General features: G+C 36.5%; 1 protein-coding gene across 2 annotated transcripts in view; it reads right to left on the bottom strand.

The window, feature by feature from the left end:
• Positions 1 to 3,860: 3,860 nt before the first annotated feature.
• The window catches only part of LOC120537091 (palmitoyltransferase ZDHHC15B-like), a 45,521-nt gene continuing 33,357 nt past the window's right edge, over positions 3,861 to 16,024 (bottom strand). Inside the window, exons 10-12 of one of the 2 annotated variants that reach the window (XM_039765736.1) lie at positions 13,696 to 13,805; positions 11,887 to 11,971; positions 3,861 to 4,103 (exon numbers count right to left, since the gene is read on the bottom strand). In XM_039765736.1, coding sequence (XP_039621670.1) covers positions 11,925 to 11,971; positions 13,696 to 13,805 — 157 coding nt within the window. In that variant the 3' untranslated portion in view covers positions 3,861 to 4,103; positions 11,887 to 11,924. Of the gene's footprint in view, positions 4,104 to 11,886; positions 11,972 to 13,695; positions 13,806 to 16,024 lie in introns of those variants that run through there. The other variant, XM_039765737.1, reaches the window with a different exon arrangement.

Below are 16,024 nucleotides of genomic sequence, written 5' to 3'. Positions count from 1 at the left end.
GAGGAAAAGATATTTTCCAACAGTAGCAGCATTGTGTGTGGATGCCTGCTTTGGTGACTGGCACAGGCGTAGCTTATGCTTAAGGAAGTCTCTTTGCTTAAAGCAGGTGTCCATGAGCAGATAATCCTGTGCATTGGGCGCTATAAAGCAGCTACAGTGGAACCTCGGTTCACGAACATCTCTGAACACATACAAATCGGGTTACGACCAAAAAGTTTGCCAAACTTTAGCATCTGTTCATGACCACACACTTGAGTGACGAACAAGCCAGTTTCCCTTCCGGTTCGTACACGCCGATGATTTCCGCACGTGTTCAATCTCTCCCTGTACTGTAAATTGTTCTCGGTGCATCACGCAGAGGGACTCTCCCTCAAAACTGTAACCTCCTCTCAACCCAGCTTCCTCCTGTGGTATAGCGGGTCCACAGCTCCCATCAAAAAGGCCAGTTTTAATAAATAATCACTGCACTCGCGGCTTAGCGAGGGGGCGTGGTGGTGTGTGGCCGAAGCGGTTTCCTGAGGAGTTCGTGATGTGGCTGTTTCTCACCTAAGTGCACAGGTGAGAAGCGGTCCGCATCCATAATTGTTTCCAGGAGCTGCTGATTGCCACAACTACCATGTCCTCTTCATAAACAGAAGCGCGAGTCAGCTAAAGGGAAAAAGAAGAAGGAGGCAGGAAGCAGGAGGAGAAAGCCGGTGCAGGAGAGAGAGAGTAAGAGCGAAAGCGAGAGAGAGAGGGAGAGGGAGAGAGAGTGAGAGTGAGCACAAGCTCGCATGCAACTGAGCAGGGAGCCCAGGGGCCTCATGTATAACGCCGTGCGTAGAACTCGCACTATAACATGGCGTAAGCACAAAAGCCGAAATGTGCTTACGCACAGAAAAATCCAGATGCAGGAATCTGTGCGTACTCCAACTTCCACGTTCTTTCGTTACATAAATCCCGATCAGCGTGAAAACTAACGCTCGTGCACGCGCATTATGTAACGCCCCAAATCCTCCCAGAATTACGCCTATTTGAATATGCAAATTAATATAAATCGCCCTTAAGCGCAGCCTTCTGTGAAAAGACAATGGGAAAAGCACGGGGAAAATATAAGAATTTCAGCGAATACCAAGTGGAGGCAAAGGAAAAACATACTATTTGTTCAAATAAACCGTGGTATAATCAACAAAATGAAGTTGATCGAGTGACACAGCGTGTTGGAGAAACTTGAAAGCTCACATTCACAAAATCGCACAGTGCCGGAAATAAAAAAGAAGTCACATATCAAAGTTGCCGTGAAAAGAAGAGTTGTAGCCCACTGTCTGAGTGTCATATAAAAGTTTATTAGGGTACAGAGAAAAAAGGCACACGGTGGGGAAAAAGCACGAAATGTCAACTTTAATCTCGAATTTTCCACTTTAATCACGTAGTTTATTTTGTCATTTAGTAGAACATTATACATTTCATCTTAAAATCGTTTAATTAACCAGTTTCCCAAAATTACATCGTAATTAAAGTAGCACGTTAAATGCTTTTGTTTTGTATTTGATCTTCTACTCGTATGTGATCTATGTGTGTGAATCACTACTTGCTTCTTAAACTGGCTCTCTTCCTCTAACTGGACACAGAGTCCATTACATTTGTGATATTACAGCTCTCTGAATAACTAAAATACTGAGATGTATACGTGATGTCATTTTCATGATGATATGAGCTAAAGCACATTATTAAACATGTGTTTCATGAGCCTCGTGCTCATGACAAGCATTTATCTTTTGTCAAAATTTGTCGCTGCGTTTTTAGCTGTGTTGTTATTTTCTCTTTCTGTTTTATATTCAATATATATTGGCGGCGCCCAAGAGTCCTTGCTTTTCTTTCCCCAAGTAACCGATCGCCACACAATCAGCTCTGTAATAGAAGTTAAGCCATCTGTAAGCTTAGCCGATTCTTCAAAACGTTTAAAGAACATTGAAATATCTTTGTAGTACATGTTTAATTATTCTATCCTTCACGACACTCCCAGTGAAGAATATAGATTATTTAAATGAAGTTAAAGTTTTATGTGTATAATTTAACAAACATATTTTGCTGCATTTCACCTTAAAAATGATATCGTCATCATATGTAAATACGCGCTTTATAAAGTGGCTCAGGTTGTGCGATATTATAACTGTAGTGCAAGTTTACAGTGGGGTGATTGTACTTATAAGTACAAACCGTTCTACAAGGAGCAATTGATTGAGTGCATTTAAAGTTCTTGGGATTAAACTGTTTCTGAACCGCGAGGTCCGTACAGGAAAGGCTTTAAAACGTTTTGCAGTGGCTGAGGTAGCGTGTCCTTAAAGCTGTATACCGATAATTCTCTTTCTGATCAGCTGCTGCTGTGATTCACACTCAGATACAGTGATATAAATACTCCGAGTCGTGCAGTGAGAGTAATATGGAAAAGATGATCCGCTGTGGCAACTCCTAACGGGAGGAGCTGAAAGAAGAAGAAGAAGAAGAAGTGAGAGTAACAACGCTAAAGCAGTTATGGTATTTGGAATACTATGGCTGTTCCCTGGACCATTATATTGTTACGAGTTAATTACAATCAGATGCATTACACTAATAAACAATATGCGGTTAGTTTCTGTGTATTTATAAAGCCGCGTCATGAAAATAATGAGTAATCACACAAGAACAGTAGCACTGCTTTGACGCTGGGTGCCGCCAGTTTGCAAAACCGAGCGGAGAACTTTGCACGACAAGGCATGAGGTACCGTGGAAAAGTGCGTGGCTTTACGCCAAGTGTAGGTTTTATACATCGCGATTTGAACGTGGAAAAGTTCTTACGCAACATTTCTGTGCGTATGCACCGTTAATACATGAGGCCCCTGTTGTTTGTCTCAGTGTTATTCAATGTTTTTACATTTAGTTTACTATTACACTGTGCATTCTATGCTATAATTAACCATTTTTTGTGCTTAAAAATCTTTAAAGAAAATATATTTACATACAGTTCGTACAGTCTGGAACGGATTAATTGTATTTACATACAATCCTATGGGGGAAAATACTTCAGTTCACAAACAAATCGGGTTATGACCAGAGTTTTGGAACGAATTATGGTCGTGACCCGAGGTTCCACTGTATATTAAGACGAAATTCCACGATAACACAGTGGTGCCTAAGAATGTACATTATACAAAATAAGGTACCAAGATAGGAAGTGGAAGTGACGTCATGAGGCTATAGCAGACAAAGTGTTTACAAAATAGTTAGTCAACTCATCACACTGAAAGGCTCAGGAAACACTTGGCAGGCATTACTGGGGAGTTAGGCTGCCAGAAAGCACAGTTCTGATCCAAGTTCCAAAAGAAGAAGAGTGCACACTGAGGACTTAGCAGTACACTGTAAAGTACTGGATGATTTTAGAAGCCTTAGACTTTGGGCAATAAGATCAACAACGGCAGTTGTCAAAGTTAACATCCCCTCTGCGTAGAGGTTGTGTAATGTGCCACTAGCTTTAGTTGAATCTCTCACTATATGAATCGTCTGTTTTGAAGATACTCATGAAAAATATGCCATTAACCTTAATACTTATAACTCTGGGTTCCTCAGTGAGCATAAAAACATTCTACCACATTTCTGGGTAAAATGTAATGTTTTTATTTGAAGGTAAAGGCCTGATCACCATAATGCAACAGTATTTCTCTTGGTGTAAAATAATTAATTCAATATCCAAACCCTTAATTTAGTGTGAATAATTAGGAAAGTTTGTAATATTTATTAATAGGTTTTTGATAATCAGTGTGCAGTCAATGAAGAAAGAAGGAAGTCAATTAAATTGACTGAAAAGAAAGAAACAAAAGTAGAGCAATGTGATAAAATGGAGTCTTTATTTTAAACAAAAAGGTAACAAAGATAAAATACAAATAAAATACAATGGAGGACAAACAAATCATACAAGGGATATTAGCAGATATAAAAACCCCAGAAAACAGGGGAAAAGAAAATGTAACCAGCTTTTTGGCTGCTTTCTACAGTATTTCTTGCTCCATTCACCCACCAAAGTGAATCCTGCCTTCTTCACATGGTCTTCCTCTTTTCTCCCACTTTATTACTCCAGGACTCTTTTCCTACAAATAAAACACCACCATGAGATTTACAATTTAAAAATGACACAGGCCCGTTATTATTGTGATTTCTATTCAAAGCACAGCATAGTTCCCTTTTATCTAAAATTCTTCTTTAGAAATCTGTAGCCTTTAATTGTCTCTATTTGTACTGTACAGTATATAAACACTGAGTGCTAAACATTTTTGTTAAAAGAACTCCTTTTGGCATCTACTGTACATCGTAATGCAGCTCCCAGAACAAGTCAATTTCACTGACTGCAGGCCCATAACGCGTACACATATTTACAACTACAATGCACTAAAATTATACTTTCAAACTATACAGCATCTATATATGTAAGCCAATAAATTATGTTTAACACACAGCAAAGCAATGCATCTGCATGATCAACATAAACAAGTCATGACAATATAATGTTTCACTATCATAAGAGATAAGGCAAATGAACAACAGAAAAACTAAAAGAAACCTCATCATATAATACTTGTTTGTCTCAATATTGGTGCACTATTGGCACTCACACTGCCACTACCAAACATAAACCAGTGCCTGAAATCAAGTTAGAAACACAGAAAGCAATCCATTTAATTATGTGAATGCTTTTGAATGTAATCTGGATTAAAATTCACTATCATACATGCAGAAAGTCATTTGGTTCACCAGGAGTAGAATCTCTCTTGAGTGTTGCCATGGTTAAGTCAATGGTACTTATCTCTATATTATATAAAGAAATCCTGCGATGTGATGAGACTTTTTGGAAGATTTTTTCAAGTCCTGTGAGACAAAACTTTGGCCATGAGATTTTTTCAAGTCATGCTCTCAACGATTTTCAACCACGCACACGGTAATCTCACCTCTCATTCGAGTGAATGCTTTTGACAGACACAGTTTCTACTCTCTCAGCTCTTAAAAATTAAAATTTAAAAAATTAAAGAAGAAGTATTATGTGCAAATCTTATGGAAGAATTTCATCATGAAGGGCTATCAACATAAAAAATGAGTACATGGGCAATCCTAGCACCAAGAAACGATGAAGTTAAACAAATTAACGGCAAAAATGACGATAGTTTACACGGCAAATTGGTTAAATGCATATCAATAGACTATGCTAAAACAGTTGGCAGTGATCGTGCGGAAGATGAAAACATCAACTTACAATATCACAAAGACTATCTTCCACCGCACGAGTTACTGTAGAAAGAAGGATGTATCCAAGAAAGGTAATGTAGTACATCTTCCGTGGATAACATTACACAACAAAGGAGAGCTTGATATGCCATTCATATTAAAACGTTAACAGTTTCCCATTAGAATAGCTTTTGCAAAGACAATCTCAGAGCCAAACTTACGAAAAAGTAATTTTATTTACTTAAAATAGAATTGTTAGTTCTATTATGTATATGTAATAATTCCCATGAAAATAAAAATTTGTTTAAATTATACATCTGCATCCACACATGCGAGAGACAGAACCGCAACGAGGCTAGTGCACAGCACAGGCACAGGGGTTAGCGAGTGAAGCGAGCAGATGGCAAAGCCCCCCTAGTGTCTCAGAAGTCAAATTGTAAGCTGTTTGTATGTCTGTTTGTTTTTTCGCCAATTGCATAACAATGGCTGAATTGATTTTCATGAAATTTTGCATGTGTGTTACTGTGGATTCAACTTGCGAAGACTACAGTTCCCACAAGGTATGCTGAAGATCATGGGAGAACATCATCATGGTATCATGAGTATGCCTGAGGAAGATGGAAGAACATCATCATCAGTGAACACAGTTTCCTAATGGCCAAAGCAGAATTTTATCTAAGACCACAAATATAGTGTTTTCTAGTCAACCAATTTTGCGTAACGGTTTCACCGCCTTGATAGATTACAGAATTTGTCTCATTGTGGGTTGCGTTTAGCCATGTTGGGTTTTCAAAAGACAGTTGTCCATGTTTCTTTTCACTTTTGTACTTTGGCTAATTTCTCAGAGGTTTCTGGAGCTCAACCATGGTGTAATCCAACTTATACAGCCTCTGGCAGATAAAGGTATGCAGAAGCAAGTGAAATACTGCACCACTGTCTTTAGGTGTATATATTTCTGTAAGTACGCAGTTAACAGAAAAAATCCTAAATAAAAAAAAAAAATAAATCAAAAATTTTTTTTTAATGTAAATGTAAAGCTAACAAAAAAATATAAAAACAAAAATGTAGAGCAAAATTAAGTCATTAAAGGGAAATCAGACATGTTAATAATGTTACACCAATACATGGTAGGGATCACAGTAATCACTGGCTATATGCGCGAGACATATATGACTGTTCCTAACAAGTTATTTAGCAAATGATCTAAAATTCTGTTGCAGGTTTCATACTAATAATTTTTATTTTAGAAAGCACAAGGAGGAACTGTTACATTAGCCATATCTGGTGTCATAGAAACCAAGCATGGGCTGGGATGGTTCAAGGTTCCTTACCTGGGTTGGAGGACAGTATAATGGGAGGATGGGGGAGACTCTGCGCATAGACTATTTTCTCCCCCGATACAACAGATGGCAGTCTGCCTGGGCTATGGTGCCTGTATGGATACCTGGAGGGCAGGCTTTGAATTGCAGTCCCTTGAGACAGCCCTGCTGGGTTCCAGGAGGAGCTGCAGGAACAGACCACCCCTACTTTAAAGAACTTCCACCTGACCCAGAAGTGCTTCCAACATGCAACACTGTTACCCCTCAAGTATTCCTGGGTCTGATGTAAAAAGGCTCCAATTGTCACACCTCAAGGGCAAAGTTGGGAGGTGGAGGATGAAACTCACCTGGAAGAGTGGAAGGAGAAGAAGAAGAAAGAAACGGAGAGAATAGAATGATAGTTGGGGTTTTGTACTTCTGTAAATGATACAAAGTAGTCTTGTTGAAGGTATTTACTTAAATAATTTTATTTTAATCCACGACATGTGTTTGTGTTGGTGTGTTTGAGGGCTTGGTGGCTCACCCTAGTGGTCTGGTTTATACTATTTTGTCACAATTTACTGCCCAAACCCTATTTCAGTGATGCTTTATTAGGGATGCATTAGTCTCTTACTATGAAATCTAGTTGTGCATCCAAGAAAGCAATGGCATGGTCTCAATTCCTTAATTTGAAAACCCCTGTAAAACCCAGATTGTCTTTCTTTTCATAAAATCCACTACACTCAACCTTGTCATAATTTTGGCTGTCCATAGCTGGACCCCTAGTCTATAGGGAATGGCTATAACAGAGGCTGATGCACTCCCTTTACTCCAAAAGGCAACTGTGCTGGAGTGGAAGGGTGGAAACATGTCTGTATTAGAGTTGGATGCGGGTGCCATTAATTCAAACATTGTTGAGGAAAAGTAAGTGCACAGAGAGAGGCTGTATACATTACAGTCATCTGTTCATCTGGCTGAAAATGGTAACAGACTGATTACAAGTTGCTCAGAAGACAACATTTGGCCAACAACAACATGACAAGTTCCTAAAACAAAGAAAGAAGACACATTGAATATTTTTCCACATGTCTTGAGAAAGGTGACCAGGAATGGAACAAATCATCAGTTACATCTATAAAGTACACCTACTTTGATCTGTAGAACTATTAAATGTAACTAAATAAACAGATCAATGCCAACTAATGTATTATGGTATAAGTGTCACTGTAACTGAAAGGTAGTAACCTTTGTGAAGAATAAGGCCTAGCTGTATTATAAGTTTCTTCCTAAATTCAATAAGAAAATTCATAGCAGCAACTCACACACAAGTTTCCTTTGTTTATTATCTGCATTGTATACAATGTCTTGGTTAAGTTCCAAGAGGAAGGACCACCTACCAATCACTGTCAGGAACTGCCCTTCACTCTAAAACTCAAGAGAGTCTCCTATACATCCTGGCAGTTTATTTTGAATATGGATAGGAGTGATGAGTTCTTGTGTTTTGCAGTGCTTTCCTTATTACGGATTTAGTGAATTTTGATCTTCTTGCTCAGTTTTTTGACTATGCTTCTGGATCACCGTATTGGGACTTTGTGTATATTACATTGCCTTACTGTTTTTGGACAATTCGTTTGAGTTTTGGGCTCCATGAGGGTTCACTGTATTCAAGAGCATTTTTTTATTTTTTATTGATTTTAATTAGAAACAGATAACATTTCAAACAGTCAAATCAAATTTAACAAATTAAAGCAAAATTCAACCCCCACCCAAGAGACAAGTCAGCAACCAAAGCTACTCTATAGAAGGAGAAAGAAAGGTATCCTTTACCCCGAACCAGAAGCTTATTCTAAAATGTTATTGATTAGATCCTGCCATATTTAAAAAAAAGTTTTGAAGAGATCCTCTAAGTGAGAATTAGATTTTTTCCAACTACAAGTAGTATAGAATATTAGTTACCCACTGACTTAAGAGTGGTGGGGTGGGATTCTTGTAGATGAGCAAAATAAGTCTATGTGCTAGTAGTGTAGTAAAGGAAATTACAGTTTGTTTGTCCTTCTCCACTTTAAGGCTGTCTGGGAGTACACCAAACACAGCTATTAATGGGTTAGGAGGGATTGTGACACCAAGGCTGTCTGATATTCATGCAAAGATTTTTGTCCAAAATGGTGTTAATTTGGTGCATGCCCAAACACATGTGGCCCAGTGAGGCTGGAGTTTGACTGCAACGTTCACAGGTAGGATCATGACCTGGAAATATTTTGGACAATTATAAATGAGATAAATGCGCTCAATAATTTTAAGTTGAAGATTTAAATGACTGTATGTTTTGCACATATGAAGCTCAAGTGTATTCTGTACATAGCTGCCGTCCACTCCTTTTCTGAAATATTAAGTGACAGATTCTTTCCCCAATTTACTCTGGAGTCTTTGAAAGAAAGAGCCTTTAAAATATTTTTATAAATTGTAGAGATGCTGTTGTGATGTGAAATTTTGCATACATATTGATAAATATTTTTTATGTCTTTATTTGTAACTTGGGCAAAGCAATGTAACATTAGTGTTACATTAGTGAGAAGCATTCATGTCACCTTCCCACCCCACCCCCGCCAACATCCCTCCAGGACTAAGTCAGGAAAGCGAATTTTACGACAGGGTTGGTCTGAAGTATGGCTGTTTGGAATTGGCTTGTATCAAAAGCTGTTAACTACCACAACACCCTATTAGCTGTAGGGGCTGGACAGAAAACCTATACATTTGCTTGCTTTACCAAGCTCTCGCTCTCTTACCAAACTGATGAAAGACCACCTCACACCATGAAATGAAAAGGACAACACAATGAAAAGCACAGCTTGGCAGCCATATTGAGTCTGGCATGCTGCCTGTTCTGAAGAAGGCTGACCACAAAATGATGCCTTAACTAGAGACACTTTAAGTAACTAACAAGTCTGTGTGCCGCCTGAAACTACACATCACCATTTATCAGTTTGTATGGTTCCAATATTCAAATGTACTTTGCATATTGTTATTATTTATGAATATTATCAATAATACATTATTTAATTGTAACTTAACTCCTGCTTGTCTTTTACTACACCTAACTGCCTGAGGTTATAGATGTAGAAGGGAAGGAGGGGAGAAGTTATATACTATAATATCTTATAAACAGTGGGAAGTCTGTGAGATTTGAGGCATTCTGACAAAGGCTACATATTAATAATACAAAAGGGGAAAGTAGAGTAAAATATTACTCTACCAAGACAAAACAGATGCTATCTGGGCATTCAAGACAGAAGGTAAGGAAAACTGGACAGTTTCTGTTTAACAAAGTTTCTAGCTTGAAAGTAGTGGAGGAATTGTGTTGATGAGAAGTTGTATTTGAAGCATAACTGTTTGTAGGATGCAAATACATTATCTATGTACACGTCTCCAAGTGTTTTAATCCTGGACAGCTCCCAGACAATGGATAGTGTATATGTTTCAGAGGGTGGAAAGGTGGTTGTTATGTAGAAGTGCAACAGATAAAAGCTTTTCTGTCTTAAAGTGCTTCCTACGTTGGTTTCCATATTCTGAGAGAATAAAGGGTAATTGGTATTTTTAGTGTAATGACTGTAGTTTGTATTTACTGGGGCATAGAGCAGGGAATATAAAGAAATACTGCAAGATTTTATTTCTGTTGCAGACCAGGCTTGTGGATGTTCATCAATTTGTGTTGATGTCCAGGTCTTTATAGCTTGCATATTTGCCGCCCAGTAAAAAAACTGAAAGTTGGGTAGTGCCATACCCCCTTCTGCTTTAGGTCATTGTAGAATCGCCCTTTGGATGTATGGATGTTTTGAAATCCAAATAAATGAAGCTATGACTGAGTTTAGTTTCCTAAAAAAATGCTTTGTTAATGTATATGGGAATACTTTGAAATAGGAAGAGAAGCTTGAGAAGGATGGTAATCTTAACAATGCAGATTCTCCCTGCTAATGTAAGGTGGATGATAGACCATCTAGTCATGTCTTGTTTATTTTTTCCATGCAGACAGCAACATTTTGTTGAAAAAGAGCTGAATATTTATTTGTAATATTTACCCCTAGATATTTAAAATGATTTGTTAAGATAAATGGGAAGGTGTCCAGTCTGATATTATGTGCTAGAGAATTCACTGGAAAAAGCACGCTTTTTTTCAAATTGATTTCAAGCCCAGATATCTTTTGAAAATCAGCTAATGCTTTTAGACTGCTGGCACTTTAATTTTCTGGGTCCAATGTATGCAGTAAAATATTATCCGCATATACTGATATTTTCTGTTGAAGTCCTTCTCTAAAAATCCCCTTTATCTCTGATGAGTTTCGAAAGTATACATCCAATGGTTCAATGGCGATTGCAACGACAAAAGGTGATAAGGGGCACACTTGTTAAAGAGCATTTTGTTAAGAATAGGTCAATTAATTGGGCATTAATGGAAGGTCATGACACTATTAATGTTATGTTACAAATAAATGATTACTTTATTTATTTCAAAAGGCATGTTTAGGTTATTTTTGAAAATAAATATCGCCACTTTTGGAGCACAACAGAGAACGTGAAAGTATTAAATGTAGATGTTTGCCAGTTTATGAATCTCTTTTATAAATTGTGCAGATATCATCATACTGTATTTCTGGTGTCTTGGCTTGAAAGCGAAACAAAGATCCCTCATTCAACCTACATTAACTTGGTGCACCCCTTTTAGACATCTTATTAATTATTTACCAACATTGCCAAAGGCATTACAGATAATTAATTAAATAAGTGACTAACTCCTTCTTTCCCTACATTACTGTGTCACCCACAGATGGGCAAGTTAAAATCATTTTCCTGCAGCAGAATAGAAGGCATGCCTGTTCACTATGCCTCAAGACACCCTAAAAAGATTTAAGTGTTCTGCCCTGAAATGTCAACACACTACAGCAAAGAACAATTAAATTACTTTTGCCTCTGTGGGAGCCAGTTAATTATTGATTGCTGGTCATCTTAGTTAACAGTAAAATGATAACCCTACCCAATAAAAGCCAGTGTCACACTGGCCCTTATCATCACAGTGAATTTGTCAGCACACAGGTTCTACAGGCATGTCATGTCACAATCAAATTATTAACAAATACATTTCTAATGCTGCGGGACTCCACAAAACTAAAAAAAAAAGTTATAGAGCTTGAAAAGGAAAAGTTTGTAACGGTACAGTACTTGGTTTTCTCCATAGTCCCCGTCCTGTTAAAATCTCTAGAATTGTTGCACAATGTACCTTATGTTAACAACATGTAGAAGTCTCACAGGCTGACAAGCACCCATTTAAATCTGTTACAAAATTAGCTCTGAGGAAGTTTACCTGTAAATAAAGAGAGGTACAGCAAATTGAACAGTACGTTATGTCTCCATTTCCATTGTGACTGCCTGATCTTCAATTTGCAGGGCTGAAAAAGACCATACAGGATATAAATCATACTTCTCATGAGAAAATACAGTTGTAACCAATAAACAAATCTCTATAAAAATTAATTTTTGGCACTACGTTAGCAAACGAAAGAACTACATACTGAGCATGCAGAAGAGACTGTTTGAGAGAATGACACTCATTACTCAAAGAAGTAATAAGAACTAAGATTGTATAAAATGTACAGTGCTTTGCATTAAAGATTCTACTTTTACTAAATAAAAGAATATTAGTTTTTTGTGATTTAGTTTAAGGCTGTGAAACTCAAGATTTTTTTTAAAGTGACACTTTTATGTAAAAAAAAAAACAAACACACTGCAGTGTTTATGTCCTTTTGCATGAATACTCTGTAGAATCACCTTTTGTATTAAGAATAGTTTTAAATCTTTTGGGGTATGTATTTATCAACTTTGAACATTGTTGGTGAGTGAATTTGGTCTGTTCTTCCAGACATCTAGATTTGCAAAGGATAGAAGGTTAATGTTTATGCACCAAAGTTTTAAAACAGTGTCACAGAATCTCTATTGTATCGAGATAAGGGTTTCGCCAGGGAAATACAACGGTAAGACTATTTTCCATCATCCTCTCTACTATTTGTCTAAACCAGACACCCAGTCCCCTCCTGACAAAAAAGCAGCTTCATGGCTTAAATGCTACTACTACAATACTAATTTTCAGTATGGTGCGGCAACACACTGTGCCAGTGCATGCTCCCTAACTTGACTTGACTTGTTTTTTGAAATGTGGGCAGTGTGACACCTGCACCACACACCTCTCTTTGGACTTTGGCCAAAAAAGTCTACTTTAGTCTCATCTAAACCTTTTCCATATTGTACCTGGGTGAATTTTGTGTTTTTTTGGCAGACTCCAGACATATTTTTGTGACACTATCTCATACAGGCCTACTCTATAAAGCGATCTTGATACGGCTGACTGACGCTCCTTTAGTACAGTCTGAGCTACTAAACTCTGTACTGCCTTCAAAGAGATTGTTGGCCTGTTGGCTTCTCTCATGCTTACTCATTTGTGCAGAGTATATTGAGGGATGACCTTTTCTACGCAGTGTCTGAGCGGTTTGATGGAGCTTCCATTACTTGATATTTGAAGAGAAAAGCCAAGCAAAATGACACCTTTTATTGGCTAACTAAAAAGATTACAATATGCAAGCTTTCGAGGCAACTCAGGCCCCTTCTTCAGGCAAGATGTAATGTTTGATATTTGAAAAAACAGTGCCCACAGTGCATATTTTAAATCTTTTAGCTAATTTATGCATTTATATTATTTTAACTCTATTCATCACTTTTAGCGAATGTCATTTAGTCTTCATTTACACAGCTGTTTTACAGAGTCACAACCTGAATAATGCTCATTTAACTTTATTAATTTAAGGATTCACCAGTGAAGGCCAACTGGATGGTAAACCGGGTCCTTGTTAGGAAACAGTTTTTCACTACAAACACATAGCTTCCACAACACAGGGACAACACTCTTTTGCAAAAAAATTTTCTTATGTTTTTTAAAATAAAACAATAACACGAGTAAAAAAAAAAAATACATTTTTAGTGCTTTGAAACAAAAGTGGGTTTGGGGTGGAGTTGGGGAGCAATGATTCAAACAAGAAATACATTTTCATGGTACTGCATATGTGAAGATAAAAGAATTTTACTTTAAAAATCATAATTCATATTAATTAGTTCAACTTACGATTGGTCTCTTCATCCGATCGCCCATCCTCCCACTGGTGTTCAGTCGACAACAATGGACTGCTGGATTCACTTTGCGTCCTCATAGGGAAAAAATGTCCATCACCGAGGCTACAAGATGAAATATATATATATCAAATAAAGAAGACTGGCTTCAAACATGACAAATACAGATTTCAAAAAGTATGATTTTTGCTCATTTTTCCCCATGGTGTTTTTGCTTTTTGTGATAAAGTTTAAAAAAAGCAAACCTAAATGGTGGTGTTGTGACAAACTAGAATAGAATTTACAGAAAATCTCTTTAAAGGCTACATTTTGTAAAACACTGAACAACACAAATCTAAAAAAGTGAGTGACTATGATTAGTAGGATGCCTCAAATCTATAACAGACAACAAAAACACATCTGAAGTCATGTCAATATACAGACAAGAAAAAAAAAACCTGTATCTTTTAGAATTCATTACTCAACATTTTAAATTAAATACATATACATGTTACCATTATATAAAGGACATTTTAATAATTTATGCAATTTGAAATTAAACACATACATAGAAATATATTTTGGTTTTGTTTTAAAAATATTTTTTCTTTGATATTATACCAAAACACAGATCATTTAATTATATTCAAGAAAAAAAAAGTTTGGAAATAAAAAAGCAGTCATAAAAAATTTTTCTTTTTGAAAAGACGACAAGAACAACAAAAACAAGGACAAGACTGTAAACCTTATCATTTCAATTTTATAGGTTATGTAAAATATATAGTATTTCTGTGTCAGTTAAATTTGTTCTTCGTGAACAATTAGACATGGATGTTTCTCTGCTTAAGATGAAACATTATTGTATTCAACATTCCAGGGAGAAACACACTTTTTAATTCAAAGAGCAAAATATTCAAAATTTCATAACTGAGGTTGAAACTTGTATACAAACCTACTACCCAGAATTCAAACAACAATCAAGGTGTTGGAAGCACCCAGCACCAAGGATGCGCAGGGCAAAAGCCAGTACTACCAAGGTTTTGTTTTTTTTAATGTTGAAAATGTAGTTAAGTCTGATTTTATGCTTAAAGAATACCACCTTATTGTTTTGTTGGTTTTTGTTCTTTCTCAGTTTCTTTGTTTTTTTAAATTCTCTGTTTTTTATATTGATTTTATAGCTATTTCCTCTATATGTTTGGCAAATTTTATTTCCTTGATTTTACACTATTACTTTCTTGAAATAAAATTGATTAAAAAAAGAAGAAAAAACAAATGAAAGGCTGCTCTGCAAGTCTTTGGAATCAGTAAGATTCTACACAAACTTTATTCCCGAGACATAACCTTGGTATAACAGTTCTCCAAGTTGAAGGACTACCTTCAAGGAGCGCACTATACCTAAGGTGAAAATGTCAACCAAAATACAGAAGTGTGATTGCATAAGCAAGAAAAAGTATTTTCCTTGAGTGGTGATAAAGTTGTAAAGGAATGCAATGGCTTCAGGAGTATGTCTGCATATGACAGCAAAAGAATTTGATTTATAAACATAGATAAGGAAACTATATGTTAGGACATGTTATTGTTTAACAATCTGTTTATCTATTTAAAGAGTTTTCATTCATGGGTGCGTCCTATGTGACAATAAAACATCTGTTAGGATATGTCATTGTTGAACAGATAAACAGGATGTTAAAAGATTTCCTCTTAATACATAGTAAATATGATTGTTTGTGAAAGGGATTTTGTGCTCTCCTTCAAGTAAAAGCTTGATCTGACTAGATGTGCATTGATCTACAGGAAGTTTGTCTACAATCTGGCATACAGGAAGTTTGTCTACATTCTGGCATTTAGGTCACTGAAGTACGCTATCATCTATTACATAAACATATGTATCCAGGAGAGATTTTCAAATATGGCGAGTTCTTCCCATCAGCATGAGATCTGAACATGAGGTTCACATTGATTTGAATCACATATTCAAATGAAACAAAGTACAATAGAAGTTAAAAAGAAGAGTATACAATTTTGATGGCCTCTCACAGAAAGGCAAACAATATTCACTATTGAAAACAACAGACTTCATAGAGTTGGAGAAATAACATTCTAACATAACAAGTTAGTAAAAATATTTGCCTTCAGTTCTTTCAGGAAGACAATAAGGTGAACAATAAAAACACAAACATGAGATCAAGAAGCAGCAATTTAGAGGGAAACCACTGTCACTAGAAAAATTTAGAGTTATTAGTCATATTACAAGTAAGTTCAGAGTAAACTATGAACCCAAGAATTGTAGACAGGAGAGTAGGATTTGTAACCAGATGTAAAGAAAAGAATAATTCAGGACTTTT

This window comes from Polypterus senegalus, chromosome 10, assembly GCF_016835505.1.
Source record: "Polypterus senegalus isolate Bchr_013 chromosome 10, ASM1683550v1, whole genome shotgun sequence".
NCBI classification, from domain to species: Eukaryota; Metazoa; Chordata; class Cladistia; order Polypteriformes; family Polypteridae; genus Polypterus; species Polypterus senegalus.
This window is presented reverse-complemented; position numbering and strand designations above follow the sequence as displayed.